Raw genomic sequence first — 26,349 nt, forward strand, 5'->3', positions numbered from 1 at the left:
AGTAGCAGCATACCTATGATGTGGCTGGCAGGGATCCCCAAGCCTTACCAGCCGAAAACTCCCAACAAGTGTCCCTCCTGCATACCTTGTAAGTAGCAGATCTTCGCCTGCAGTGAGCAGTGACATACATACTGCTCACACCGGCCCCACATCCTTCCCTCTGATGTATTTCTGCCTAGGCGGAAACAGGAAGCTGCATCAGAGGGAAGGGTGTGGGGCCAACATGAGCAGTGTGTATTAGTTGCTGCTCGCTGCTGGTGCAGATCTGCTATTTAAAAGGTATATGGGAGAAGGGGGATGTTTGAGAGACCATATGGCATGCAGGCGAGAGAAGGAGAGACCAAATCACCTGTGGGATGGGGCGAGGTTCTGCCCACCCATCTTGGGCCCAGGCCCACCCAAAATTGGGTGTCTGGTTACACCCCTGATGTACACAGAGGAAGTATAACAGAATAACAGAGTAGTAATTTGTTATAAATTGTAATCAGTGTCTCATTTGGAGGGGGCCGGTTATAGGGTTACCCTAGCATGTGTTATATTTGTGTACAGATGCTTTTCTCCTGGTAAAAGGCCACTAAAACAGACATCATGTTGTGAGATTCAGGTGCTCAACATTCGTGGTTTCTATCTATTTATTTACTTACTTATTTATGGCAGTTATATCCCACATTAAACATGAATTAGGTTGAAACCTGGCAGCATTTAAATTTTGTTTTTCCTGTACAGAAATATGGCTTGTGGGAACTTGGAATGCAGTGGCATATTATAAAATTGTACTTAATGTTGTTTATTACTACTGTTTTTAAAAACGATATGAAATAATGAGGGTAGAGCTACTTTCATGCAGAAGTCCAGAGTCAGTCTAAGGGGGTATTTTACTAAAGCTTAGCTTGAGTTATCTGCAGCAGGGCCCATGTTATTCCTATGTAAGACCCCCTAAATGCACCAACATATACCAGTTCTATGATATATATTTATTTTCTTCTTCAAGTCAGTTTTCCAAAGCATTTTCTTGGTTATTATCCAAATGCAAACACAATTATAATGTTACTGTTAATGTTTTGGATGTTACTGAATTCTATTATCCTGTTTCACAGTATTTCCAGTTTTGGCACAGTATAACTCATCAGAAGGACAAAATATAAGAAAACCAATGATAGCCCATTTAGTTATGTTTAAACAAATGAGAGATCTGAATGAAAGAAAATATGTATTTTTATTATTTTGACTTATGAAAAACACGTGTCCGTGAATCATGCTCAAAACAGAATAATCCATTTGTAGAAAAGAGATGAGGTGAAGATGTGATTCTCTGTGCCTCAATGAAAGAAGAGTTTAATTTTACTTCCAATTTTTATAACACCAGGCTTCCCAAGGGAGATTACAACAACAGTTAAGGTGAACCCATAAGTAAACTGGATAGCCTCACTGAAATTTGGCCATGTATTTCTGTATTGTATAGAACAATGTAGAAAAATGAGCACAAAATATAGCCTTTATTAGTGCTGTTTCACCAGCTACAATTTATGTATTTATTAGGATTTATTCACGCCTTTTTAAAGCTGTTTTAGTGAAATTCAGTTTTGATATCATGATATTTATATCTACACTAGGCACTCTGTGTGCTAATGGCCAGCATTGAGATTGTTTTCCTGTCCCAAATTTGCATGTCTTTCAGTCATTCAGAACTCCCCCCTCCCCCCATGTAACACTTTCAGTTCCTTCAGTCTTTTAAAACTCTCCTATCAACCCTGTGTCCTAATGGCCAGCATTCAGATTGTTTTGCTTTGCCAAATTGTCTGTCACTGACGTCAGTGCGTGCCTGCCTAGCAGACCACTTCCGGCAGGCACGGTCCCAGGCACATCCTGTTGGAGGTGAGAATTATTATATAAATATATATATATATATATAAGGAGGATATGGGACACTTTAAAATAAATGAAAAAGCTGTCAAATAAGTACAAATAAACAAAAAAATCTTTTGTCCTCCACCTTTTAAGGGCTGCTTATCCAACTGGAACAGCTTTTGACTTTTTACAGATGGACCACCATAGGCAGTCCATTATTTCTACTAATCTTTTACTATTGCTTTCAATAGCGTTTGCTATTGTTTTGGGTGCACTTGTGACTCCGCCTACTGGCTTCAACCCCTATAATGGTTTAGATAGCTTCGTACCGTCTGTTCTCAATCTAACCTTCATGGATCTGAATCGTTTCCAAACAGGAAGTTGCGTCAGAAGGGGCGGGACGGACGGGTCAGAGTGAGACTCAGAGGGAAGGCCCGGACCGTGCAGGCGGCTTTTCACTAACGATGTCGCGGCTGCAGCCGGGGCGAAGAAGATTTTACTGAACATGGGGGAAAAAAGGTAACCGGGTGGGACCACGGGAGGGCGGGCGGCGGAGAGATATGGTGGGGGGGTGACGTCCTGGGCTCGGCGTTTGGCGCCCTGGGCTGGACCGGAGCTTCACCTGGCCCTGGCCGAGTCCTCCCCCCCCCCTCCCCCCCCAAGAAGGTACAGCACCACCACAGTGAACAGCGACAGGGCCCAGTTATATGAGGAGGTACAGCACCACTAAAGTGACAGGGCCGAGCTATCCCAGAAGGTTTAGTCCCTCCCTCCCCCCCCCCAGAAGGTTTACCCCCCTCCCTCCCCCCCCCAGAAGGTACAGCACCACCACAGTGAACAGCGACAGGGCCCAGTTATATGAGGAGGTACAGCACCACTAAAGTGACAGGGCCGAGCTATCCCAGAAGGTTTAGTCCCTCCCTCCCTCCCCGAAGGTTTACCTCCCCCTCCCCCCCAGAAGGTTTAGCCCCTCCTCCCCCCCAGAAGGTTTAGCTCCTCCTCCCCCCAGAAGGCTTAGCCCCCCTCCCTCCTCCTCAGAAGGTTTAGCCCCTCCCTTCCCCCCAGAAGGTTTATCCTCCCCCTCCCTCCCCCCCAGAAGGTTTAGCCCCTCCCTCTCCCAGAAGGTTTATCCTCCCCCTTCCTCCCCCCCCCCCCCCAGAAGGTTTAGCACTAGGTACAGTGATAGTATTGCACACCATTTTTGAAGTTCTGTCATTGCCTACGCCTTGATCGTGACTGAATAAGATAGGGATGGGCTGGAGTGTAAATGTTAAGGGGCTTCGATGTTAGCTTCAGAACTTTTAGTACAAGAAGATGGTCTGTGCCCTGAGAATGGCAAGGACAAATCAAACTCCTGGTATACATATAAAGTATCACATACAATGTAAAATGAGTTTATCTTGTTAGGAAGACTGGATGGACCGTAAGGGCTTTATCTGCCATCATTTACTATGCTACTCTTTGGGGTTCTACATGGAATGTTGCTACTAATAGGGATTCCAGAATCTTCAGAACTTTTAGTACAAGAGCAGTACTGGGCAGACTTCTACGGTCTGTGCCCTGAGAAAGGCAGGGACAAATCAAGCTCGGGTATACATATAAAGTATCACATACATGTAAAAATGAGTTTATCTTGTTGGGCAGACTGGATGGACCGTACAGGTCTTTATCTGCCGTCATTTACTATGTTAATACTATGAAAGTTTTGAGGAGAGGATTTCTTTCCAGTTTTTCACACTGAATTGCCAGTTTTGTCTTCTTCAATAAGTTGAAGGAGGCTCAAGGCAGACGAGAAGCGACAAACACGTACGTGTGTCCGAGCGAAACCGAAAGTAAAAGCACACATTCTCACCTGTTCTTCTGCACCTAAATATGAGCCTTGCAAAAATTTCACGTGCTAGTCGTTACTGTGTTATATGTATTGTGCATGCTTACTTTTTCTTTTAAATCTTATTTTCGTCTTCAAGTATCTTGTGATGGCTGGTGCAATCGCATCCAGAATGTCTTTCAGTTCCCTGAAAAGAAAACAGCCTAAAACCATCACAGTACGGATAACAACCATGGAATCGGAGATGGAGTTCAACTGTGAGGTAAGGGGTCTAGATACATATTAGCACCCTTATTTCTGCTCTGGTTTAAGTCTCTTCTAGGAAGGTGGCCTCCGTGTTCTTCAGCTTTAGCAGACGCAGTACAGTTGTGTTGCATCGTGCCGCTAAAGGACTGTGGGTACTATGCTAGAGTGCAAAGGGATTATCTTAGTGTTGGGAGTTCATGGTTGCTATCTTGCACTAGAAATGCAATTGAGACTCAACATAGGGGTTTCCTGATGTACTTGCTCAGTGTTGGGAGATCTTGAGAGTTGGTCATATTATAGAAGAGGCTATGTAAGGGTGACTTACAGGCTTATTTTCAAAAGAGAAGGGCGTCCATCTTTTGACACAAATCGGGAGATGGTGCGTCCTTCTCCCAGGGTCGGCCAAATCGGCATACTCGAAAGCCGATTTTGGACGTCCTCAACTGCTTTCCGTCACGGGGACGACCAGAGTTCACTGGGGAGTGTCGGAAGCGTAGCGAAGGCGGGGCTGGGGCGTGCCTAACACATGGGTGTCCTCGACCGTTATAATGGAAAAAAGAAGGGCGTCCCTGACGAGCACTTGGGCAACTTTACTTGGTCCATTTTGTTTTATGACCAAGCCTAAAAAAGGTGCCCGAATTGACCAGATGACCACCGGAGGGAATTGGGGATGACCTCCCCTTACTCCCCCAGTGGTCACCAACCCCTTCCCACCCTAAAAAAAAAAACTTTTAAAATATTTGTTGCCAGCCTCAAATGTCATACCCATCTCCATGACAGCAGTATGCAGGTCCCTGGAGCAGTTTTAGTGGGTGCAGTGCACTTCAGGCAGGTTGACCCAGGCCCATCCTCTCCCCTACCTGTTACACTTGTGGTGGTAAATGTGAGCCCTTCAAAACCTGCCAGAAACTCACTGTACCCACATCTAGGTGCCCCCCTTCACCCATAAGGGCTATGCTAGTGGTGTACGGTTGTGGTGAGTGGGTTTTGGGGGGGGTGTTGGGGGCTCAGCACCGAAGGTAAGGGAGCTATGCACCTGTGAGCAATTTGTGAAGTCCACTGCAGTGCCCCCTAAGGTGCCCGGTTTTTGTCCTGGCATGTGAGGGGGGGGGGGGACCAGTGCACTACAAATGCTGGCTCCTCCCATGACCAAATGGCTTGGATTTGGTCATTTTTGAGATGGGTGTCCTCGGTTTCCATTATGGACGAAAATTGGGGACGACCATTTCTAAGGACGACCATCTCTAATGTTGACCTAAATTTTGCGATTTGGGCGTCCCGACCATATTATCGAAATGAAAGATGGACGCCCATCTTGTTTCAATATTACGGGTTTCTCTGCCCCTTTACCAGGATGTCCTGCAAGGATGTCCTCAGGAAAACTTGGGCGCCCCTTTCGATTATGCCCCTCTTAGTGTTGATGTGCAAAAAAAAAAAAAATCACTTAGGCAACATTGTAATTTAGTACTATGTGAAAATATTCCAGATATTCTAGCCTGAGGTTAGTTTGTTACTGTCAGGGCAATAGTTGTGGATATTACTTAATGTCAATTGATTTGGCTAATTCCTGTGAGTTACTTAGCTTTATTCTATGCTGTTTTGTCTTGTATACTGCACATATTATCCAAATGGATTTGTAGGCAGCTCACAATAAATTCTCCAAACGAGAATTAAACAGCAATTATATCAACTTAAAATAACATAGAATTTAAAAATATTCAAACCCAAAAATCCTAATTAGGAACACTCAAAAAGATAAGTTTAAAAAAATGTACAAAACCTGTAAGGGGGATTATATTTATTTTAAACTCTTTGGTAATAATTTCCAAAGTCTAACCCCTTGTACTGAAAAAAGTTTATCATAAGTAGATTTATACAGTATACTCTTAGTAGATGGAAATTCTAAACATAAAGTCCTTCGAAAGCTTATCCGACGATCCTATAACGAATCGGCCAATAGATCTCTTACCCCCTCAGAATTTAATCCATACGGTCTTATGAATGTAAATGATGATCTTAAACTGTGCATGTTGTTTGATCGTAAGCCAATGCAAGATTCTATTAAACTTATTCAAGTCATAAATCAGTCATATTCTGTAAGAACTTCAAATGTCTCTGTAAATCTGTTGAAATATAACAGTAGTCCAGTTATGGAAGTAACACTGCCTGAACTATTGCTCTAAAGTTACTTTGTGTAAGTGAAGATCTGATTGCTCTCAGTTGTCTAAGTCGAAAGAAAAAATTCCGGCTAAGAGCATTAATTTGCGTTTCAAACGACAAATTTAACTCAAAAATAATGCCCAATACCTTTGAATGGTTCTCTATCAGACTTTCACTGTTCTTTGCTATTGGTGTGATAGCAAAGCAGAAACTATTAAGAGACTCCAGACGGCCCCAAAACACTGCAGCTAGACTCATATTTGGAAAAGCGAAATATGAAAGCGCCAAATCCCTCAGAGAAAAATTACGCTGGCTCCCACTAAAAGATCGAATTACATTCATGATCTGCACCCTGGTTCATAGAGTCATACATGGAGAGGCCCCGTCATATATGTTAGACCTCATAGATCTACCAGAAAGAAATACAAAAAGTTTGTCTTGAACTTTCTTAAACCTCCATTACCCCAATTGCAGAGGACTTAAATACAAATCAATATATGCGTCTAGTTTTTCCTACCTCTGCACGCAGCTGTGGAATACACTACCGAATGCCATAAAGACAACACACGATTTACTAACGTTCCGGAAATGATTGAAGACAAACTTATTCAAAGAGACATATAACAAGAATCCTTCATAAAAGACTTGACATCAAAAATGCACCAGAACAATTCAACATTAATTCCTTCAACCTGGTTACTTTAATTACATTGACATTATTGAACATTTTATCTCGTCCTGCTCCTATATACCTGTTATGAATTATTTATTTATTTACTCCTAATTCACTTGATATTTTATCCTTAATATCTAATTCGCTTGATATATACCTTAAATAGAGAGGTGTGGTAGCCGTGTTAGCCCACTCTTAAAGGTTATCAATAGAAATCAAAATAAAACATGGAAAAGAAAATAAGATGATACCTTTTTTATTGGACATAACTTAATACATTTCTTGATTAGCTTTCGAAGGTTGCCCTTCTTCCTCAGATCGGAAATAAGCAAATTTTGTGTACTTCTTTGTCTGTTCCAGCTCCTTCAGGTCTGTCACACTAACTTTCAGAGATCAGTCTTGTTCTCTGAGGGCCAGGAGCTCTTTGTGTCCACACATCCAGCCTCCTTCCAATAGACAGATAATCAGACATCTTGTGGTGCAAAAGACCAGATAGTTCCCAACTTGCTGTTGGATTTCTGTCTACAATTTTTTTTGTTTTAATTAAAATTGAAGTTGATTAAATTAATCTTATTTGGCAAAAACCTATAATTTTAGGGCTTTTGATTCTAAGAGTTTATAAATTGTAATTTGTGTGTTTTATATTCAAGCTAATTAGCTGGGAGGGCGTTACTTCTGCATCTGTCAGTCATGCTGGACCCAATCTGATAGCGTGATCTTAAATATTTTCACCTCTTCTAGCCCTTCACTCTTTAGCTTTCTTTATTTTGTAAGTTGGTGTACTTTACTGTTAAAATATTGTCAATTCTCACTATTGGGGTGGGTAGAAATATCCTGATTTTGTTTTTCCTGTCTCTGTTCCTTGAAGGAAGGTGGAGGACTTAATTCTTAGGCTACTGTGGCTTTGTATACCTAATAACTTCTAACAGGGATGTACTCCTGTCAGAATCCTCACACTTCCCTCCCTGTGCCCCTCCCCCCCCCAACATGATAGGACACTAAATGATATTAGGGATATAAAGACACCGTAGCCTGAGCTGCTTTCATTATCCCCTGTCACAATCCTCATACCCTCCCTTGGACATGTCCTGAAAAGAAGCCTGCATGTGTGCATCCTTGTGATTGTATGTGTGTGAATCCGAAGAAAGAAAAAAAAATGTGTGACCATCACCAGAAACACAGTTTTAACGAATTCTGTTAGTGTAAATAATTTGAGTTCATTTTTTATTACATAGGTGGTAAGAAAGTCATAGACTAGATAAACTAAACGCAGAACTCATTAACCCAAACTTTGATATTTTTGACCCCATGACATGAAAATTAGCCATTCTCGATTATTTTGGATCTGCAACTTTAGTCTTGTTTCCCAGAGACTGGCACACATGTCTGTCTTATTAATTAATTTGTTTGTTTCCTTCACCGTATATCAGAGGTTCTCAAGCTAGTCTATTTTTGAAGATACCCACAATGAGTATGTATGGGAGAAATTCACATACGCTGCTTTCATTGTATGCAGATCTGTCTCATGCACAGGGCCGCTGATGGGGGGGGGGGGGGGCAGGGGGGACAAAATTCCCTGGGCCTCCAAGGGGGCCTGGCACCACAGTCCCATCCACCTTCCGTCGTCGACCGTCTGCCACCGGGTTGGGCCCCCTGCATTGAAATCACAGCGCCTCTCACCTCCGTGTGAAAGCGCTGCAGGCAGCAGCAGATCGCCTCCCTTTGGGCCTCCTTCCCTCCCTGTGTCCCGCCCTCGTCTGACGTAACTTCCGCAAGGGCGGGACATAGGGAGGGAAGGAGGCCCGAAGAGAGGCGATCTGCTGCTGCCTGCAGCGCTTTCACATGGAGGTGAGAGGCATTGTGATTTCAATGCAGGGGTCCCGGCCCGGTGGCAGATGGAGGCGGGCAGGTGGGGGAGAGTGGCGGCGGCAGACTCTGGGGGGTGGAGGGATGGCCTTTCCCTGGGCCCGGCCCAGTCTCTCGGCGGCCCTGCTCATGCATATTCATTGTGGGTATCCTGAATGGCTGGGTGTGTCCTGAGGACTGGGTTAAGAACCCCTGCTCCAAATGCATGTATGTATGCATCCTAGAAAGCAGACTTCTTTTTAGTCCTGGTTATGTCTTGTTGGTTTTTGTACTGAGCTCTTCCTGTTTGATTTATGCAGGTGAAGTGGAAGGGGAAGGATCTCTTTGATTTGGTATGTCGGACATTGGGGCTCCGTGAAACCTGGTTCTTTGGACTCCAGTATATCATCAAGGACACAGTGGCCTGGCTCAAAATGGACAAGAAGGTTAGAATCAGTGGCCTAATGTTTAAGGGGAAGGATCACTTTAGTTTGATATTCAGCATAATTGGGTTCTGTGATGATAGCATTAACTAGCTGCAGGGTCTGTGTGGTAGGCTGCAAGTACAGTAATATTTCCTAACCAAACTTAGGTACCCATCTAGCTGGGTCTGTCTGGTAGTCTGTGTTGGAAATCTAGGAGGCCAGATGGTCAGGGAACAGTCGCACAAGTATTGATAGTTATTTAGGGTATCAGAAAGCCCTGTGCTTAGACATGGAAAGTGAGGCTTTGGAGCTGATAAAAGTGGTTAGTTGGGTTTGGTTTAGACAAGTCCATATACCATTAAGGAAGACCTGGAGAAAGCCACTTCTTATCCCTGGGGGTAATTACCATGGAATATGCTACTTTTTGGAATACTTGGGACCTGTATTAGCAACCGTTAGAAATGGGACACTGGCCTTGATAGACCTTTTTGTCTGACCCTGTGTGACAACGTGTTCTTATGACGGTTGCTGGATGTGTATCGGGGGGTGATGGTTTGAGGGAGGAGGGGAAGGAGGAATCTGCAGGGTATTTATTTATTTATTTATTTTATTTATTGCATTTGTATCCCACATTTTCCCACCTATTTGCAGGCTCAATGTGGCTTACATAGTTTTGTTAACATAGTTATTCCAGTATCCATCAAAGGTAGCAAAATACTAAGGAGAAAGATGGCAGTAGTTGTACTGGGTAAGGAGAGAGGTCTTACCAGCACTCACTCTTTGTGGTTGGCAGCCGGGATATAACCTGGAACATTGTGGACAAGAATGGGCCAATTTAATCTTTGCTGTGATCTACTTGGTGGTGGGGGGGGGGGGGGGGGGGGGGGGGGGAGAAGGGGAAGGGGGTCCCTGTTCAGAGAGGCTTAGCTGGCTAGTTTAAAGCCTGACAAAACTGACTGGACTAACTGACAAATTTAAAGATCTTAACATTTTTTTTTTTGGTGGCTGAATAACTGTAGCTCATAAGATTCTGGGTGTGCCTGTGGGGGAGAGGGGAGAGTTAGGAATCTTGTTGAGATTTTCTCTCCCTCCTGTAACGAAGCAGAAGTCTAAGGGAGAGGGGAGAGGCAGTTCCCAGTTTATTTTCCTAAATCTAGCCAGTCACAACTTTTCAGCCACAGTTACCTACCAAAACACATAGCTGATCATCCAACTGCAGATGATGGGATAAATGGATAAATGTACCTGGTTGTCTTACCCACTCAGTAGGGGTTTTAAAATGTATACGTATGTTGCTAAGCTCTACAATACCGACCCTTTGAGCACTGATTTACAGTGTATACAGTAAGTTCTAACATAACTATATATTTTCCTGTTTCTACGCTGGCATGGATGAGTATAACATAGTAGATGACGGCAGAAAAAGACCTGCACGGTCCATCCAGTCTGCCCAACAAGATAACTCATATGTGCTACTTTTTGTGTATACCCTACTTTGATTTGTACCTGTGCTCTTCAGGGCACAGACCGTATAAGTCTGCCCAGCACTAGCCCCGCCTCCCAACCACCAGCCCCGCCTCCCAACCACCAGCTCTGGCACAGACCGTATAAGTCTGCCCAGCACTATCCCCGCCTCCCAACCACCAGCCCCGCCTCCCACCACCGGCTCTGGCACAGACCGTATAAGTCTGCCCAGCACTATCCCCGCCTCCCAACCACCAGCCCCGCCTCCCACCACCGGCTCTGGCACAGACCGTATAAGTCTGCCCAGCACTATCCCCGCCTCCCAACCACTGGCTCTGGCACAGACCGTATAAATCTGCCCAGCTCTATCCTCGCCTCCCAACCACCAAACCACCGGCTCTGGCACAGACCGTATAAGTCTGCCCAGCACTAGCCCCACCTCCCTGTCAGTTGTTGTTACAGTCCCTATATGCGACATATGTTGCGTTTTAAGCAGAGTTCAAAGCATCCTTTGATGTGAGAAGATGGGCTAGGAGGAGATAATCTGCTGCTTTCTGTCTATCTGGCAGGTACTGGATCATGATGTTCCGAAGGAGGAACCAGTTACTTTTCACTTCCTGGCCAAGTTCTACCCGGAGAATGCAGAGGAGGAGCTGGTGCAGGATATCACCCAACACCTCTTCTTCCTGCAGGTGTGACTTTCATCTCTCTGCTCCTTTCTGTTTACTCTCTCTTCCTTTTATTCTCTCCCTCTTGGCCTCTTGATCGTTGTTTATTCTTTCCCCTTGCACTCATGTTAATTTGTGTTCAGCTATATTATCTCTATATATAAAAGGCACCACCAACGTTCTAAATGAAGCCTCCAGCCGGAAGTGTGAAGGGGGAGAGAGATCCGGTTTCCCCATGAGTGTCTGCCCCGCCCTCGCTCTCTCTGTAACACAAGCAGTGAAGGAAAACAAAGCAAAGCACGAAAATCAAATCGCTCTCTCTGTAACAGCGAAGGACTCAGAGGGGAGAGAGGGCAGAAGCCCTCACTATCTCTGTAACACAAACACAGCACAGCAGGAAACTTAACACTGAAGGACTCGACTCCCAGGGGGGAAGGGACAGAGAGCAGAGGGGACAGACAGCACAGGGGAAGGGAGAGAGGGCAGGGACACACACACTCCCACATGCACACAGAAGAAAACCTTGCTAGCTCCCATTTCATTTGCATCAGAAACGGGGCTTTTTTTTACTAGTAAACCAATATAATTTATTGGGTTTCATGTAAGTGTTCAACATACAGACTGTGTACTACACTGAGTAAAAAGCAGATATTAATTACAGATACCTGCTGCGAGCAGAGAGTGGGAATAGATTCCAGCAAAAATCAGAATAATAAAGCTTTTTATTTTAACAGGTTTTTCAGAATTTAACAACCATCCCAGTGGAGCCTTTCATTCGGCTTCTGTAAAGCTTATGCTGTGTCTCTGGAAATGTGATTACAGGGCAGTTGGTCGCCATCTGCCATCATGGTTGTTTGTGTTGTAGATGATGTTAATTGACCCTCTGCCTTTCTCTTGTGCTTTTGCCACTTTCCTTTTACACTTTTCCTTTCTGAGCACTGCTTTCTCCTCTCTTGACATTTTCTTTTTATTGTCCTGTCTTTTTTTTTTCTCTCGCTTCTTCCTTTCTTTTTTCTCTATTCTTTCCTTTCCTATCCATTTTTCTTTTAATATTCCTCCATCTATCCCTCTCTTGCATATTCTTCCTTGTTCTTTCCTCTGTCCACTTTCTGTCCCTCACGTGCTCTTTCTCTCAATGCTTCAGGTGAAGAAGCAGATTTTAGATGAGAAGATTTACTGCCCTCCTGAGGCATCGGTGCTCCTGGCATCCTACGCTGTTCAGGCCAAGGTAGGTATGAGGCTACCACCTGCGTTTCATGCCACCTGTTTCTGCGGCACTTTCTCACTGCACTTTTGCCAGCCAGGTAGTATATCTTTAGACACCTATAACCATTCTAACATTTTATCCTGCTCATCCTCCTCCTCCTTTCACTTAACAAAAGATAGTGTATTTGCATACCTTCAAGTCGGTCCCGTGCCTTGGGGCAAAATTGTTCCGAAGCCCATTTAAATCTTGTTACTGGTAATTCCCTGAATCTGCACCTACCAATTCTGGTACTCACAGTGATACTGGTGCCCCTGGGTCAGTACACTTCCCAGTCTGGCAAGCACTGTACTAAGCAGGCTGGAAATACATTCTGTGGAAAGGGTCCACTGCTTCCCAGCAAGGTGGAGCCGTCCACCAGCCGTTTTTTCCAGATCTCACCACAATTGCAGACAGTGGCTAGGTCAAACGATTTTTATTATCAAGCCAATAACAGCTGTCACAAACTTCAGTACATAGGTTATCCCCAAACAAACAGGTGATGCACGTGGGAAAAAAGAACCCGAATTATAGCTACGTCTTGCAAGGTTCCACGTTAGGAGCTACGGACCATGAAAGGGATCTGGGTGTCGTCGTTGATAATACACTGAAACCTTCTGCTCAGTGTGCTGCTGCGGCTCGGAAAGCGAATAGAATGTTGGGTATTATTAGGAAAGGTATGGAAAACAGGTGAGAGGATGTTATAATGCCGTTATATCGCTCCATGGTGAGACCGCACCTTGAGTATTGTGTTCAATTCTGGTCGCCGCATCTCAAGAAAGATATGGTGGAATTGGAAAAGGTGCAGCGAAGGGCTACTAAAATGGTAGCAGGGATGGGACGACTTCCCTATGAAGAAAGACTAAGGAGGCTAGGGCTTTTCAGCTTGGAGAAGAGACGGCTGAGGGGAGACATGATACAGGTATATAAAATAATGAGTGGAGTGGAACATGTGGATGTGAAGCGTCTGTTCACGCTTTCCAAAAATACTAGGACTAGGAGGCATGCGATGAAACTACAGTGTAGTAAAGTTAAAACAAATCGGAGAAATATTTTCACCCAACGCGTAATTAAACTCTGGAATTTGTTGCCGGAGAATGTGGTGAAGGCGGTTAGCTTGGCAGAGTTTAAAAAGGGGTTAGACGGTTTCCTAAAGGACAAGTCCATAAACCGCTACTAAATGGACTTGGGAAAAATCCACAATTCTAGGAATAACATGTATAGAATGTTTGTACGTTTGGGAAGCTTGCCAGGTGCCCTTGACCTGGATTGGCCGCTGTCGTGGACAGGATGCTGTGCTCGATGGACCCTTGGTCTTTCCCAGTGTGGCATTACTTACCGTATGTACATAGGTTTCCAGTAATGCAGGTAAATAAGTTGAGCTTCCAATAAAGCAGGTAAACAAAGCAGGTTTCCAAATACATAAGGCTTTCAATAAAGCAGGTAAATTAAAGCAGGATTCTGAATGCATCAAGCTTTCAATAAAGCAGGTAAATAAAGCAGGTTTCCGAATACAGCAGGCTTTCAATAAAGCAGGTTTCTGTCACCTCCAACACCCTTCCAAACCCTCAGGAGCTAGCCATCCCTGCCTTGGAACTCTCCCACTCCATAGAGGCTTCTCCTCCCTCCTGGGATTCCTCTTCCCTCTGATCTACTCCTCCATCCAATCATCTTCTTCCCTCTCCATGGGCCCCTCTCTATTCCAGCTGGGCCGCATGGTATATTGATTGCGTATCTAGGGGAACTGAGCTTCTTCCCTCCACCTCCCCCTAGTGGGGACGAAATTATAGGCTCAGCCTGGCTATCCCCCTGGCTCCCTCTGCTGGAGCTGGGAATCCATTCCCTTGTTTCCAGATTACTCTCTGCCTCCCTCCTTGCAATGGCTTCTGGTACTTGTATTTCAGGGTCTAAATGCTTCATCCCAGCCACCCTGGTAAGTAGCCTTGTCACAATTCCCCTATGCGATTCCTTGAAAAAGCACTTCATGCAAAATGTTTGGTGGTGCTTTGGTGTGGACATCTGAAAAAGGCAGGTGTAACCCTGGCTACATTTTGGCCATCGGCAAGTTCAAAATGCATGTCTTTGGGTGATTTCCTGTGTAACATCTACTGGAGAGTTTTGCCAGAAAAAAAAGTGTCATAAAAAAATCCAAAGAGAGAAACAGGAGAAGAACAGAAATGTTCCGCAGAGATGGCCAGGGGGATAATGATGTCACTAGAGCCTCTCCAGTTACTAATTTTATTGTTGACCCAACAGGCTGTGTTTTGGCAAGTTGTCTGCATTAGGAGTCCTTGTTTTTCAATGTGAGTAAACTCAATGTGTTCAACAAAATACTGCTACACCATTCAGAGTGATATTGAAACAGAACATCTTCACAAGATCACGTGTTTGTGGTTGCTGCGAGGACCATGAACGTGTGAGCTTGTGAAGACTTTGTCAATAATTAAAATTAATAACTGGAGTGTGGCTCCAGTGACATTCTTAGCCCCCCCCCCCCCCCCCCCCCCCAACGCCTGTGTCCACTTTTTGCTATAAAAAATAAAAATCCCTCACATGCCATGTTTCAATCTGTATTCTGAATCTAATGTCGTCATCTGCTTCTAGTGTAATTGATTTGATATACTGCATTTCTGTGGTACAGGCAACGCAGTTTACATTTATTGCATGCAGGTACTTTCTCTGTCCCTAGTGGGCTCAGAATCTAAGTCGTGAGTGTTTTAATACCTGGGGCAATGGAAGGTTAAGTGACTTGCTCTGGATCACAAGGAGCCATAGTGGGAATTGAACCCAGTTTCCCAGGTTTTTATCCCAATGTCCTAATAAATTTATTACTGTAGAAAAGACAACTTGAATGTGGCAAGTTTAAAACCATTTATAAGCCAGAATTCCTAATTGACTGACTGGATCGTCTTTTGTTTTACGGGTGCATCATTTCAGTGCAAAAAAAGACCAGTGTTTGCCTGTAGCACTGCAGTCACCAGGTATCCCTCTGCACTCCAGAACGAATGAGGTCATCTCTCACCGCAATCATAAGTGACCTTTGGGAAAGGTTCTTCTAGTCTTTGAAGTGTGCCTTGCTGTTTCATCCTGAGTTTTTTACTCTCTCTTTGCAGTTTGGCGATTATGACCCTTCAGTTCACAAGCGTGGATTCTTAGCGAAGGAGGAGCTCCTCCCAAAAAGGGTAAGAAAGAAAAGAGCTCTCGGCTGCAGAAACCTCGTCTTGCTTGTTAAAAGTGAATGGGATACTTAGGGAGATTAACTGAATAGCAATTGGGTTCTCGAAGGGAAATGTAGGCCTTTATTTTCTGAGCAATATTTAAAAAGTATATATAGCAAGTAGTATTAGCTTGATGACCACCAAAAATGTAATCTTTCAATTTAGATAATAAAAACCAACATCTTTTTATTGGGGAAAGTTGTAAGTAAATACTTACACATTCAGGTGAAATATGCAAACGTCTTGCCATCCTGACTCCCTTCCCCAGAAACAAAAATTGTAAATGTTGACTTATACAGGCCATAAACCAAACTTTAAGATGATAAAGGAAAGAAACTACTACTACTTAACATTTCTAGAGCGCTACTAGGGTTACGCAGCGCTGTACAGTTTAACAAAGGAGGACAGTCCCTGCTCAATGGAGCTTACAATCTAAAGGATGAAATGTCAAGTTTGGGCAGTCTAGATTTCCTGAATAGAGGTATGGTGGTTAGGTGCCGAAGGCGACATTGAAGAGGTGGGCTTTCAGCAAGGATTTGAAGATGGGCAGGGAGGGGGCCTGGCGAATGGGCTCAGGGAGTTTATTCCAAGCATGGGGTGAGGCGAGGCAGAAAGGGCGGAGCCTGGAGTTGGCAGTGGTGGAGAAGGGTGGATAAAGGAAAGAAACGAAACTTAGATACTTTACTGAACTAAAAGTATACATGTAAGACTGACTTTATAGAGCTGTCTCAATCACCCCCCACCCCCGACTGTGCTTCTTTATTGTTAGTAAAGGGGTTTGTCTGCTTCTGTTAGAAACAGCCATGTTGAAAAGTACCTGACACATTCACATTCACAGCAGAAGAAAGGGGGTGTTGATGCCCCTGTATAAGTCGTTGGTGAGGCCCCACCTGGAGTATTGTGTTCAGTTTTGGAGGCCGTATCTTGTTAAGGATGTAAAAAGAATTGAAGCGGTGCAAAGAAAAGCTAAGAGAATGGTATGGGATTTGCGTTACAAGATGTATGAGGAGAGACTTGCTGAACTAAACATGTATACTCTGGAGGAAAGGAGAAACGGGTGATATGATACAGACGTTCAAATATTTGAAAGGTATTAATCCGCAAACGAACCTTTTCCGGAGATGGGAAGGTGGTAGAACGAGAGGACATGAAATGAGATTGAAGGGGGGCAGACTCAAGAAAAATGTCAGGAAGTATTTTTTCACAGAGAGAGTAGTGGATGCTTGGAATGCCCTCCTGCGGGAGGTGGTGGAAATGAAAACGGTAACGGAATTCAAACATGCGTGGGATAAGCATAAAGGAATCCTGTGCCGAAGGAATGGATCTTCAGGAGCTTAGTCAAGATCGGGAGGCGGGGCTGGTTGTTGGGAGGCGGGGATAGTGCTGGGCAGACTTATACGGTCTGTGCCAGAGCCGGTGGTGGGCAGCGGGACTGGTGGTTGGGAGGCGGGGATAGTGCTGGACAGACTTGTACGGTCTGTGCCAGAGCTGGTGGTTGGGAGGAGGGGCAGGTGGTTGGGAGGCGGGGATAGTGCTGGGCAGACTTATACGGTCTGTGCCCTGAAGAGCACAGGTACAAATCAAAGTAGGGTATACACAAAAAGCAGCAAATATGAGTTATCTTGTTGGGCAGACTGGATGGACCGTGCAGGTCTTTTTCTGCCGTCATCTACTATGTTACTGTGTTACTATCAAGCTCATTTTCAAAGCACTTAGCCTCCCAAAGTTCCATAGAAACCTATGGAACTTAGCCTCCCAAAGTGCTTTGAAAATATGCCTCTATGTTTCAGAAGATTCAGCAGATAGAAATAACGTACACTGTACAGACATTCGGCTTCTCTGTTATGATAGAAGTTAAGGCATTTATCAAGATCTGGATACTTGTGGGGTTCCAGTGGAGTTGGGTAAGGAATTACAAGAAAGTCAATGTTAATATACATTGTTATTTTCATGTTATAATTTTTTTTTTTTTAATGTTTTACACATGGAAAAGATCTCTTAAAAAAATTTGTTCAGCTAAAAATGCTCATATAAATGTGTGCCTACAAGATGATGCACTGTGTCCAGGAAACATTTCTGCAACAAGTAGTAGTGGGGTTGTGATGTACCTGCATATTTCATAAAACGGACATGCTTGCATTGATGCATTTTTGGAACAGGTGTAAATTTGTGTAAGAGCATTTGTGCACTATTAATGGTCTTTCCTTATTGTACTAGACTAGTCCAGATGCTTGAGTTTGCCTTCTCCTGCCAGCAGATGGAGACAGAGAACCACTGACCTAGTGACATAATGTTTAAGTGTCCTCCCCTGGACCATTTGGTTAAAAGGATAAAATTAAAAGGAGAGAATTGATGTGGCATATCTGGGCACTGCTCCCGACAGCCCCAGGGAGATGATATATTCGGTGGTACTGGGTTCTTCCCTCCCCCCCCCCCATAAACTCCCTTGTCAGGGTGTTTTGTTTCATGTGCCTCGGTCCTCTCTTTCTTTCCTGTGGGAGGGAGCCCTTGAGAGCCCCATAGGAACAACTTACAACTGTTTAAAAGATTAAATTACAGAAGACTGCTACTAAGGTTATTGTTTCGGCAATAGGAATGCCTGAAGCACTGTTGGCTGTGGCAGGAGGGGTATTTGTGCTTCAGAGCCTCAGGGAGGAGGGCTTTTTAATCAATGGTGAGCCAATGAAATGGCCCAGCATGCATGGCTGCTTGCCGTGAGGGTCGGGTTTCTGAGCTTTGCGGCAGCTACTGATCCAGAGTTTCAAACAGCAAGTGCAGCTGGAGAGGAGTCATGAGTGATAGAATCAGCCCCACAGTCCTAATCAGAGTGCTTGGCTATGGAAGGGGACCTAATTTTGGTGGGAGTTGCTAACCTGTCTGGTTGTGTGGAGAATGAAAATAACCCTTCTCTTTTAAACTGGGCTGGAATGTTTAAGATGTTGCTGAGCCGCTTGCTTATGCGGGAGCAAACAATGCAGAGGTTTTCCCTTAAGTTTGTGGTGCTAATGCGTAGGGTTTTCTGTCTGAAGAAAGGTTTTTCCTCGGAGCACTTGGTTATAGGAAAAGGAGTGTGATGGTTCTCAAGAGGGGCCCTGGGGTCATGCAGCCATGGTTGTTTCTGCAGGTAGAAGATAGAAAGAGGATCTCTGGAGGACGTGAGCCTGGGTGGAGACATCCTTAGAACTCGATACGGGATTCAGGAAGGCTGAGGATGGAGTTTCTCCTGTAGAGGACACCATATTAATTTAGAATTTTTTGTAAGGATGAGCTGTCCTCTCTGATAGTCCAGGTGCTTGTGATGTTGAAGATTTTGGACATACATAGGGCCATTAGAAGGTAGCAATGGGATTATGTCCCATTACGGTGATGGATAAGATTTTATTCCTCCTAAAGTAGATGGGCTCATCTCCATAATCACCAAGAACCATTCTGGTGGTGAAAGGTTCACAGGACCTGTGCATGGAGACCCTGCTTAAGCAGACCTGTGAAGAAACAGTGTTTTTAAGCCTGTAAAATGTATTGGATATTTTCCTGCATTGATTATGTTCTGAAGTGTGTTTCCCCTATTTGGCCAGCAGATGGTACATGTTTATGCTTAAAGCTGTTACAGATCACTGACTTCTCTTTCTTTTAGTTGGCACACAGATAATAGGAAGTGCCTGTAGTGATGTAACCAGTTTTTATTTAAAACTTGACTGTTCTGGGCTCTGATTGGCCTGGAATTTTGAAATTACCCACCAGTTGTTGATGGCTGTTGCTTCAGTCTTAGCCTGGAAGAAGAGGGAGACAGATCTCTTTGCTAAGGCTCTGTGAACAATTATATGTCCCGAACTTCCCAGGTACTGTTGAGACAGTATATAGATGTTTAGTTAGTTTTGTAATTGATCCATTTTTCACTTACTTTTTACTGTTTGCTATTTACACATTTTTGTTCCACTGTTCAATACTTTTATGAGAATAAACACAGTCGTTTGTTTATTCTGCCTGTCTGGACTGATAAAGAATCCTGGTGGTTTGTGTGTTGGGTCTGTGAGTGCTTTTGTGGGAACTGAGGGACCTCTGGGAGTGTGGCCTCCAGTAACCTAGAAATCACTGGAGATAATTTGGGAGTGGGAAACTCGCCCAGTTGGGGGGAGGAGGTTGCTAGTGTAGAGCACAAAGAGTCAGGTGCAGGCAGACCTGAGCTGTGCTGGGGATAGACCCTTTAAGTGGTCGCGGGGTAACCCCAGGCAGGTGGCTAGGCATTTTGTGACAAGGCCTTTGAGTTGTCAGCTCTGGCAGTCTGTGGAGGCCAAGTGATCAGAGCTTGTTTTTATTGGGCTGAATGGTTGCATGAGGAATCTCTCATAGAGGATGTAAGAGGCAGCTCAGGAGCAGTTGAGATGGAAATAGCTGAGGCATTCCTTGCTGACACTCAACCTGAGTCAGGCATTTGTAGAAGGTAGAACCTCTTTAGTCGCTAAATGCCGTTTTTTATGTTTGGGCAGCAAATGTAGCCTCTCTATCAGTTCCCCTTTTAAGCGTGTTTGGCAAAGACCTGGAAAAGTTGATCAAGAGTTTGGCAGAGTCAAAGGTTCCTGGAAGACTGATGATGGGTGATATGTTTCCATTTGGCTAAGGGCCATTTCAAGGACACTAGAGGGATATAGGCCTAGCAGAGTGAGCATTTCTCAATGTTATAGGCTTTCCTCCCAAGGTCAGCCCTTTCAGAGCAGTCGCGGAAGTGGTTGAGTTGCTGCAGCTGGGGGCGCAGTGGAATTAAACTTTCCCAGTGAGGTTTTGGGAGCCCACACACAGGTTCCTCTGTTGGTGGGAGGGAGGTGCATAGGCATTTCTATTGGAGGCGGGCTCACATAATCTTGGATCAGTGGATCTTCAAGATAATTTGAGATGGGTACTGTGATAGAACAGTGTTTTTTTTTTTTTTTTAAATTTATAGAAGTCTTTATTGAATATTGTTGACAGTACACCAAACATACTCGAAACAACTCGTTACATCTTATTTCAACTAAACCAACCATAACATCGAGGATTCAACAAAGTACATCATATGAAGTCAGCAATCCCAATGCAAACACATTTTATACTTCCTTTTTTGTTCATTTTATTTTTAACCTTCCCCCCCCCCCCCATTGTACCGATCCCCCGCCACACAAAACCCTCCTAACCTAATAACCCCCCTCCCCTCTTCTGTCCCCATCTGACCATGCATGAACAGTGTTTTTTTTAAGCCTGTAAAACTGCCTTAAATAATTCTGAAGTGTATTTCTCTAGTTTGGCCAGCAGGTGGTACATGTTTATATTTTGGAGCTGCTGCAGAACCAAGGCTGTTCTTTTGTTTGTTTAAGAGGGATCTCTTTGCTAAGGCCCTGTAAAGTAGTTATATTTGATTAACATGTGAGCATCTATATTGTATTATATTGTAACATTTATAACCCGCGCTTTCCCACTTGTCAGGCTCAATGTGGCTTACATAATATAGCTAATTTACAAGATAAAACAAAATGAATAAAACATCTAAACAGAGTATATAAAGAGGTGAACAATAAAATGGATAAGGGAGAAAGGTGATAGAGGTAGGGAACAGGGAGAGGGTCCTGATCTTCCCAGGTACTGTTTAGATGGTATACAAATGTTTAGTTAGTGTTTATAATTGATCCATATTTTCAGTTACCTGTTATTGTTTGCTGATTGCACATTTTCTGTTCATTTTTTAATATTTTTATGAGAATAAACACTTTTGTTTGTTAACCCTGCCTGTCAGGGCTGATGAAGAATCCTGGTGGGTTGTGTGTTGGGTCTGTGAGTGCTTTCTGGGAGCTGTGGGATCACTGGGAGTGTGGCTCCAGTAACCTACAAATCACTGGGGATAATTTAAAAGACTCATCCAGAGGAGGTTGTGACCCAGTCAGTGAGAGGAGGGTGCTAGTGTAGAGCACGAGTAGCAGGTGCAGGCAAACCTGAGCTGTGTTGGGGATAAACCCTCTAAGTGGCCGCAGGGTAGCCCCAGGCGGGTGTTTAGGCGTTTTGTGACAGGTACAGTCTTGCGTTTGCCTATCCTTTATCTAACTTTTTCTTGGAGTCTACTTTTTCTTGGAATCTCCTTATCTGTCTCTAGTCAAGGTGACGGCAGTCAGGGCTACTGTAGAATGCCTGCTGCACTTAGAAGTTGAGGTTCTGGTTCCATTGGAAGAACATACAAAAGATAGCTATTCCATCTACTCTTGTCATGCCCAAGAGAGAAAGCACCTTTTGGCCCATCTTGGATCTCAAGTCAGTGAACAGGGCCTTAAAAAATTCCAAGGTTCTGCATGAAAACTTTTAAGTTCTGTGATAGTTGTGGTTCATCACAGAGAGTTCTAGATGTGAGAGAAGTGTATCTGCATATTCCTGTTTAGATGGCTCACCAACATTATTTAAGTTTGGCTATTCTAGTTCTGTTGATTTGGTGGTGGTGGTAGCCGCCTTGAGAAGAAAGGGAGTGTTTGGTGCATCCCTGTTTGGACGAATGGTTGATCAGAGTGAAATTGTATCAGAGGAGCAGACTGTTTAGAAACTTTGACACTAGTCAGGGAAAGGCTTTTTGACCATGAAAAGAGAAATGAAATTTCAAGGACCAGTCAGGAACCATCTCAGGAACACTTGGCCAGTGAACTTGGGATTATCTTCAGGTCCTGGGGTTGATGGTGGCTGCTATAGATCTGGTTCAGTGGGCCAGGGCCAATTCTTTTTCCATTGGTCCTCTCAGAGTCTGCATTGGGATACGATGTTGTCTCTGAGGGGTGAAGCCACATCTGTCCTGGCGACTTCAGGAGTTGAATCTGTGCTGGGGCATGGAGTTGGAGATCCCAGTTTGGAAGCTGTTGATGGATGCCAGCCTCGCAGGCTGGGGAACTCATTGTTGGACAGGTAGCTCATGGGTGGTAGCAATTAGAAAGGTCTTGGTGCATCAACCAGGTGGAGGTGAAGACTATGTGGTTGAGTCCACAGGTATTCAGTCTGTTACTATAACATAGTTGTTCACTTATCAGACAATGCCATTGCACTAGCTTATGTAAATTATCAGGGAGAATTGAAGACTGAGGAGTAGTGGAGAAGATGAGGAAACTGATGGCCTGGGTGGAGCACAACCTGTTATATTTGTCGGTGGTAAATGTGGCCAGAGTGGAGAAATGTCCAGGTGGATTATTTGAGCAGGCACACGGGATCCAGGAGATTGGAGTCTAGCAGGTGAGGATTTCCCTAGCATTGTAAATCACTGGGGAATTCCAGAGGTCTCATGGCATCAAGTGACAAAGGTTATCAAGCTTTTCAGTCAAAGAAAGGATCATTAGGTGACAGGTATAGGTGCATTTAGTCAGCTGTGGCCTCAGGATAGATTTTCCCACCATGGCCGCTGCTTGGTCAAGTTATTCAGAGGATGGAAGGTCATTAGGGAACTGTGGTACTGATGACTGGATTGGCTGAAGAGACCCTGGTATGGGGATCTAATGCAGCTACTTGTAGAGGATTCCCTAGTCTTTCTAGAAGCAGAGGGTCTGTTGGTACAGAGACAGTCTGGATGCTGGATGTGTCTTGATTTTATTTTATGGCTTAGCTCTCGAAAGGCATACATAAGAGTTCGGCAAGTTTTTGAATAGTGGTGCAGTAATTGACAGGTGGTACCTTTTTGAAGTGTTCATCCAGAAATTCTGGATATTTTGCGGGATGGTCTAAATAACAGATTGGCCTTGTTAGCAGCCATTTTTTTGCTATAGCGTCTTGGTTTGTGGCGCTCTTTAGTGCCTCATCAAGATGCTGTCAGATTAGTTAAGCTGTTGAGAACCATTAGACATGAGGAGCTATCTGTTGAGAACCATTAGATATCCAACGGTGCCTCCTTGGGATCTGAACTTGGTTCTGTCTGTTTTAGTACAGACATCCTTTGAGCCAATCAAGGAAGCCATGTTAAAGTCAGTCTCGTTTGGTGAGGAGTCTTTCGGCGCTGCAGGCTTTATTCTGTTGAGAATATTTCCTACTGATATCTAAAGAGAAGGAAGTGCTTCAGCAAGTTCCTTTTTTTCCCCCTAAGGTCATGTCATTCTTTCACATGAATACGTTTGTTTCTGTCTCAGTATTTTGTGAAGTCACTGGAGTAGGTGACGAAAATCATCTTCATTAGTCGGATGTGAGGAAGGTCTTCCATTATTTGAAGAGAATGGAAGAATTTCTGCAGTTGGATAGACTTTTGTGGGGCCAAGAAAAGAGAGGTTGTGTGTAAGACAGTGTTTCCCCAAGTCAGTCCTGGAGTACCCCCTTGCCAGTCAGGTTTTCAGGATATCCATAATGAATATGCATAAATTCAATTTGCATACACTGCCTCAGTTATATGCAGATCTTTCATGCATATTTATTGTGGATATCCTGAAAACCTGACTGGCAAGGGGGTACTCGGGACCAACTTGTGAAACACTGCTCTAAGGCATCGGTAGTTAAATGTATTAAAGAGGCTATAGCTTCCTTGTATATTATGAGGGTAACTGTGCCTTTCAGAACTGAAGGCCCATTCTATCAGATGACAAGCCTTAACTTTGCGAGTGAACAGGACTCCACCACAGGACATCTACAAGGTGGCCAATTGGTTGTTGCTCAGTTCTTGTGTGCCGTTACAGATTGGATTACAGGGCAGAGTAAGATGCAGCTTTTTGCACTAGGATCTTGTGGTCAGGTTTGTTTGGGTCCCATCCATAACATATTCTTTGGTACTTCTCAAGCGTATGGACTGGTTGGGGGGCATGATATGGAATAAATTAGACCTTACCTGCTAATTTTCTTTCCTTGAGTCCCTACATACCAATTCAGAACCCACCCATGTGGAGAGAAGAGGAATTGTGTATACTTGTCTGATGCTCCAATGTTGCGCTTCACTTTCTGTGTCCGACATTGTGGCCTTGGTTATGTACACCAGGTAACAAAAGAGAGGGCCAGAAGTACTCAAATAGTAACAAAGAAAAGAAAAGCACAAAAGGGCCTTCAACACTGAAATGAGTTCTTTATTCAGTAGACCCGACACAGGCTGTGTTTCGGCGTATCTATGCCTGCGTCAGTCAGTACTGATAGGAACTCTTGATAGACATGTACATTTATTAATAAAGCAAATGCTTTCACAGTCCAAGTGTATAAAATGACCTCAACGCGTAATTGAAGGATAGTGGAAGCATGAAAGTTCAAGCTAACAATAAAGAAATCTGCAAAAGCCCAGTGAGTTTGCACCTGAGTTTGCCACAAATTTTTGACAACCCACCAAAAAAAGATTTTGTTTCTTTTGGTGGTTTGTCAAAATAACTGCGCTGAACTTCGATGTGAACTCACTGTGCTTTTGCAGATTTCTTTATTGTTGGCTCGATCTTTCGTGCTTTCGCTATTCTTCAACTATGCGTTGAAGTGATTTTACACACTTGGACCGTGAAAGCATTGCTTTTTTAGTTAATGTGTATGTCTTTCAAGAGTTCCTATCAGTATTGACCCCTGACGCAGGTGTAGGTACGCTGAAACATGGCCCGTGTTGAGTCTACCGAATAAAGAACTCTTGTTTGTTCCCGTGTTAAGGGCCTTTTGTGCTTTTTTTTTTTTTTTTCAGCCTTGGTTGTGTGTCCAGTTTCTTGTTGAGTTTGTGGTGGTGGTTCCCAAGATTATTGGGTATTTTAGTACTTGTTCTACTCTGTTATGTCACTGTCAGTGGTCCTCAGTCTTCACCTGCTGGCAGCAGACAGCAAACCCAAGTGTCTGGACTGGTCTGGAGGGACTTCAGAAAAGACAATTCAGATATAGTCTAATTTTCTCCTTGTAGGTGTCTATTTTATAAAGGCACACAGGTGCCTGTGTTGCCTTTAAACCCCCCCCCCCCCCCCCAAAAAAAAAAAAAAAAAAAAACCACTACGCAGAAAACGTGTAATTCAGAATTATTTTTTTTTCTTCATTTGGAATTTTTATAAAATAGCTGTCTTCTTGGGCTTTACCTAGGCACCCTGTTTTTTTTTTTTTCCCCTAAATTTAACCTCCATGTCCTTAGCTTCCTTGGCTTAGTGTCTCCCTTATCCGCGTTTTAGGTGATAAATTTGTATCAGATGACCCCAGAGATGTGGGAGGAGAGAATAACTGCATGGTATGCAGAGCATCGAGGCCGAGCCAGGTGAGTGTCTCCTATTCCATTGTCCCTCTTTATTTTCATTACAGCTGTTCACAGGTGAAAATTTGTGTTTAAAATTCCATGCATGAAGCAGGCTTTTCTTATGTGTTTTCTTTGAATGTTACCTAGTTTGGTAAAGGGATTCATTTCTATGAAATATCAAGCCCACCCCCTCCCTCATCCTCATTGTTGAAACCCCAGTAATTGAGTTTTCTTTTCTGAAAAGAGATGAAGCAGAAATGGAATATCTGAAGATTGCACAAGATACAGAAATGTATGGGGTGAACTACTTTACTATCCGGGTGAGTCAACAGAGGGAACAGTGTCTTGTCCCGGAACTAGGTACCTCTTGGCTGCCTCCGAAAAACAATGAAGAGACATGATACAGGCAGCTCGGCATATCATGACCTCCTGTATTCTCAGCCCTGGCAGCTGAGAGCTGCCAACCAGAGTATGAAAGAAATCTGGGAATCCGGATGGGTGACTGGAGATAAATTATCCAAGCTCTTTACCAACGAACATTACTGAAAATCTATACAGCGTATGATATTTTAGAAGCCCCA

The 26,349-nt window shown here is 43.9% G+C and overlaps 1 protein-coding gene across 2 annotated transcripts in view; it reads left to right on the forward strand.

The window, feature by feature from the left end:
* Positions 1 to 2,252: 2,252 nt before the first annotated feature.
* NF2 (neurofibromin 2) overlaps positions 2,253 to 26,349 on the forward strand; it is an 88,706-nt gene continuing 64,609 nt past the window's right edge. For both annotated transcript variants that reach the window (XM_030218976.1, XM_030218975.1), the window contains exons 1-8: positions 2,253 to 2,367; positions 3,816 to 3,938; positions 8,921 to 9,046; positions 11,059 to 11,181; positions 12,302 to 12,385; positions 15,514 to 15,582; positions 25,707 to 25,789; positions 26,013 to 26,088. In XM_030218976.1, the coding sequence (XP_030074836.1) occupies positions 3,825 to 3,938; positions 8,921 to 9,046; positions 11,059 to 11,181; positions 12,302 to 12,385; positions 15,514 to 15,582; positions 25,707 to 25,789; positions 26,013 to 26,088 (675 nt within the window). In that variant the 5' untranslated portion in view covers positions 2,253 to 2,367; positions 3,816 to 3,824. The remainder of the gene's footprint in view (positions 2,368 to 3,815; positions 3,939 to 8,920; positions 9,047 to 11,058; positions 11,182 to 12,301; positions 12,386 to 15,513; positions 15,583 to 25,706; positions 25,790 to 26,012; positions 26,089 to 26,349) is intronic.

The sequence above is a fragment of the Microcaecilia unicolor genome, chromosome 11 (genome assembly GCF_901765095.1).
Source record: "Microcaecilia unicolor chromosome 11, aMicUni1.1, whole genome shotgun sequence".
Classification (NCBI taxonomy): Eukaryota; Metazoa; Chordata; class Amphibia; order Gymnophiona; family Siphonopidae; genus Microcaecilia; species Microcaecilia unicolor.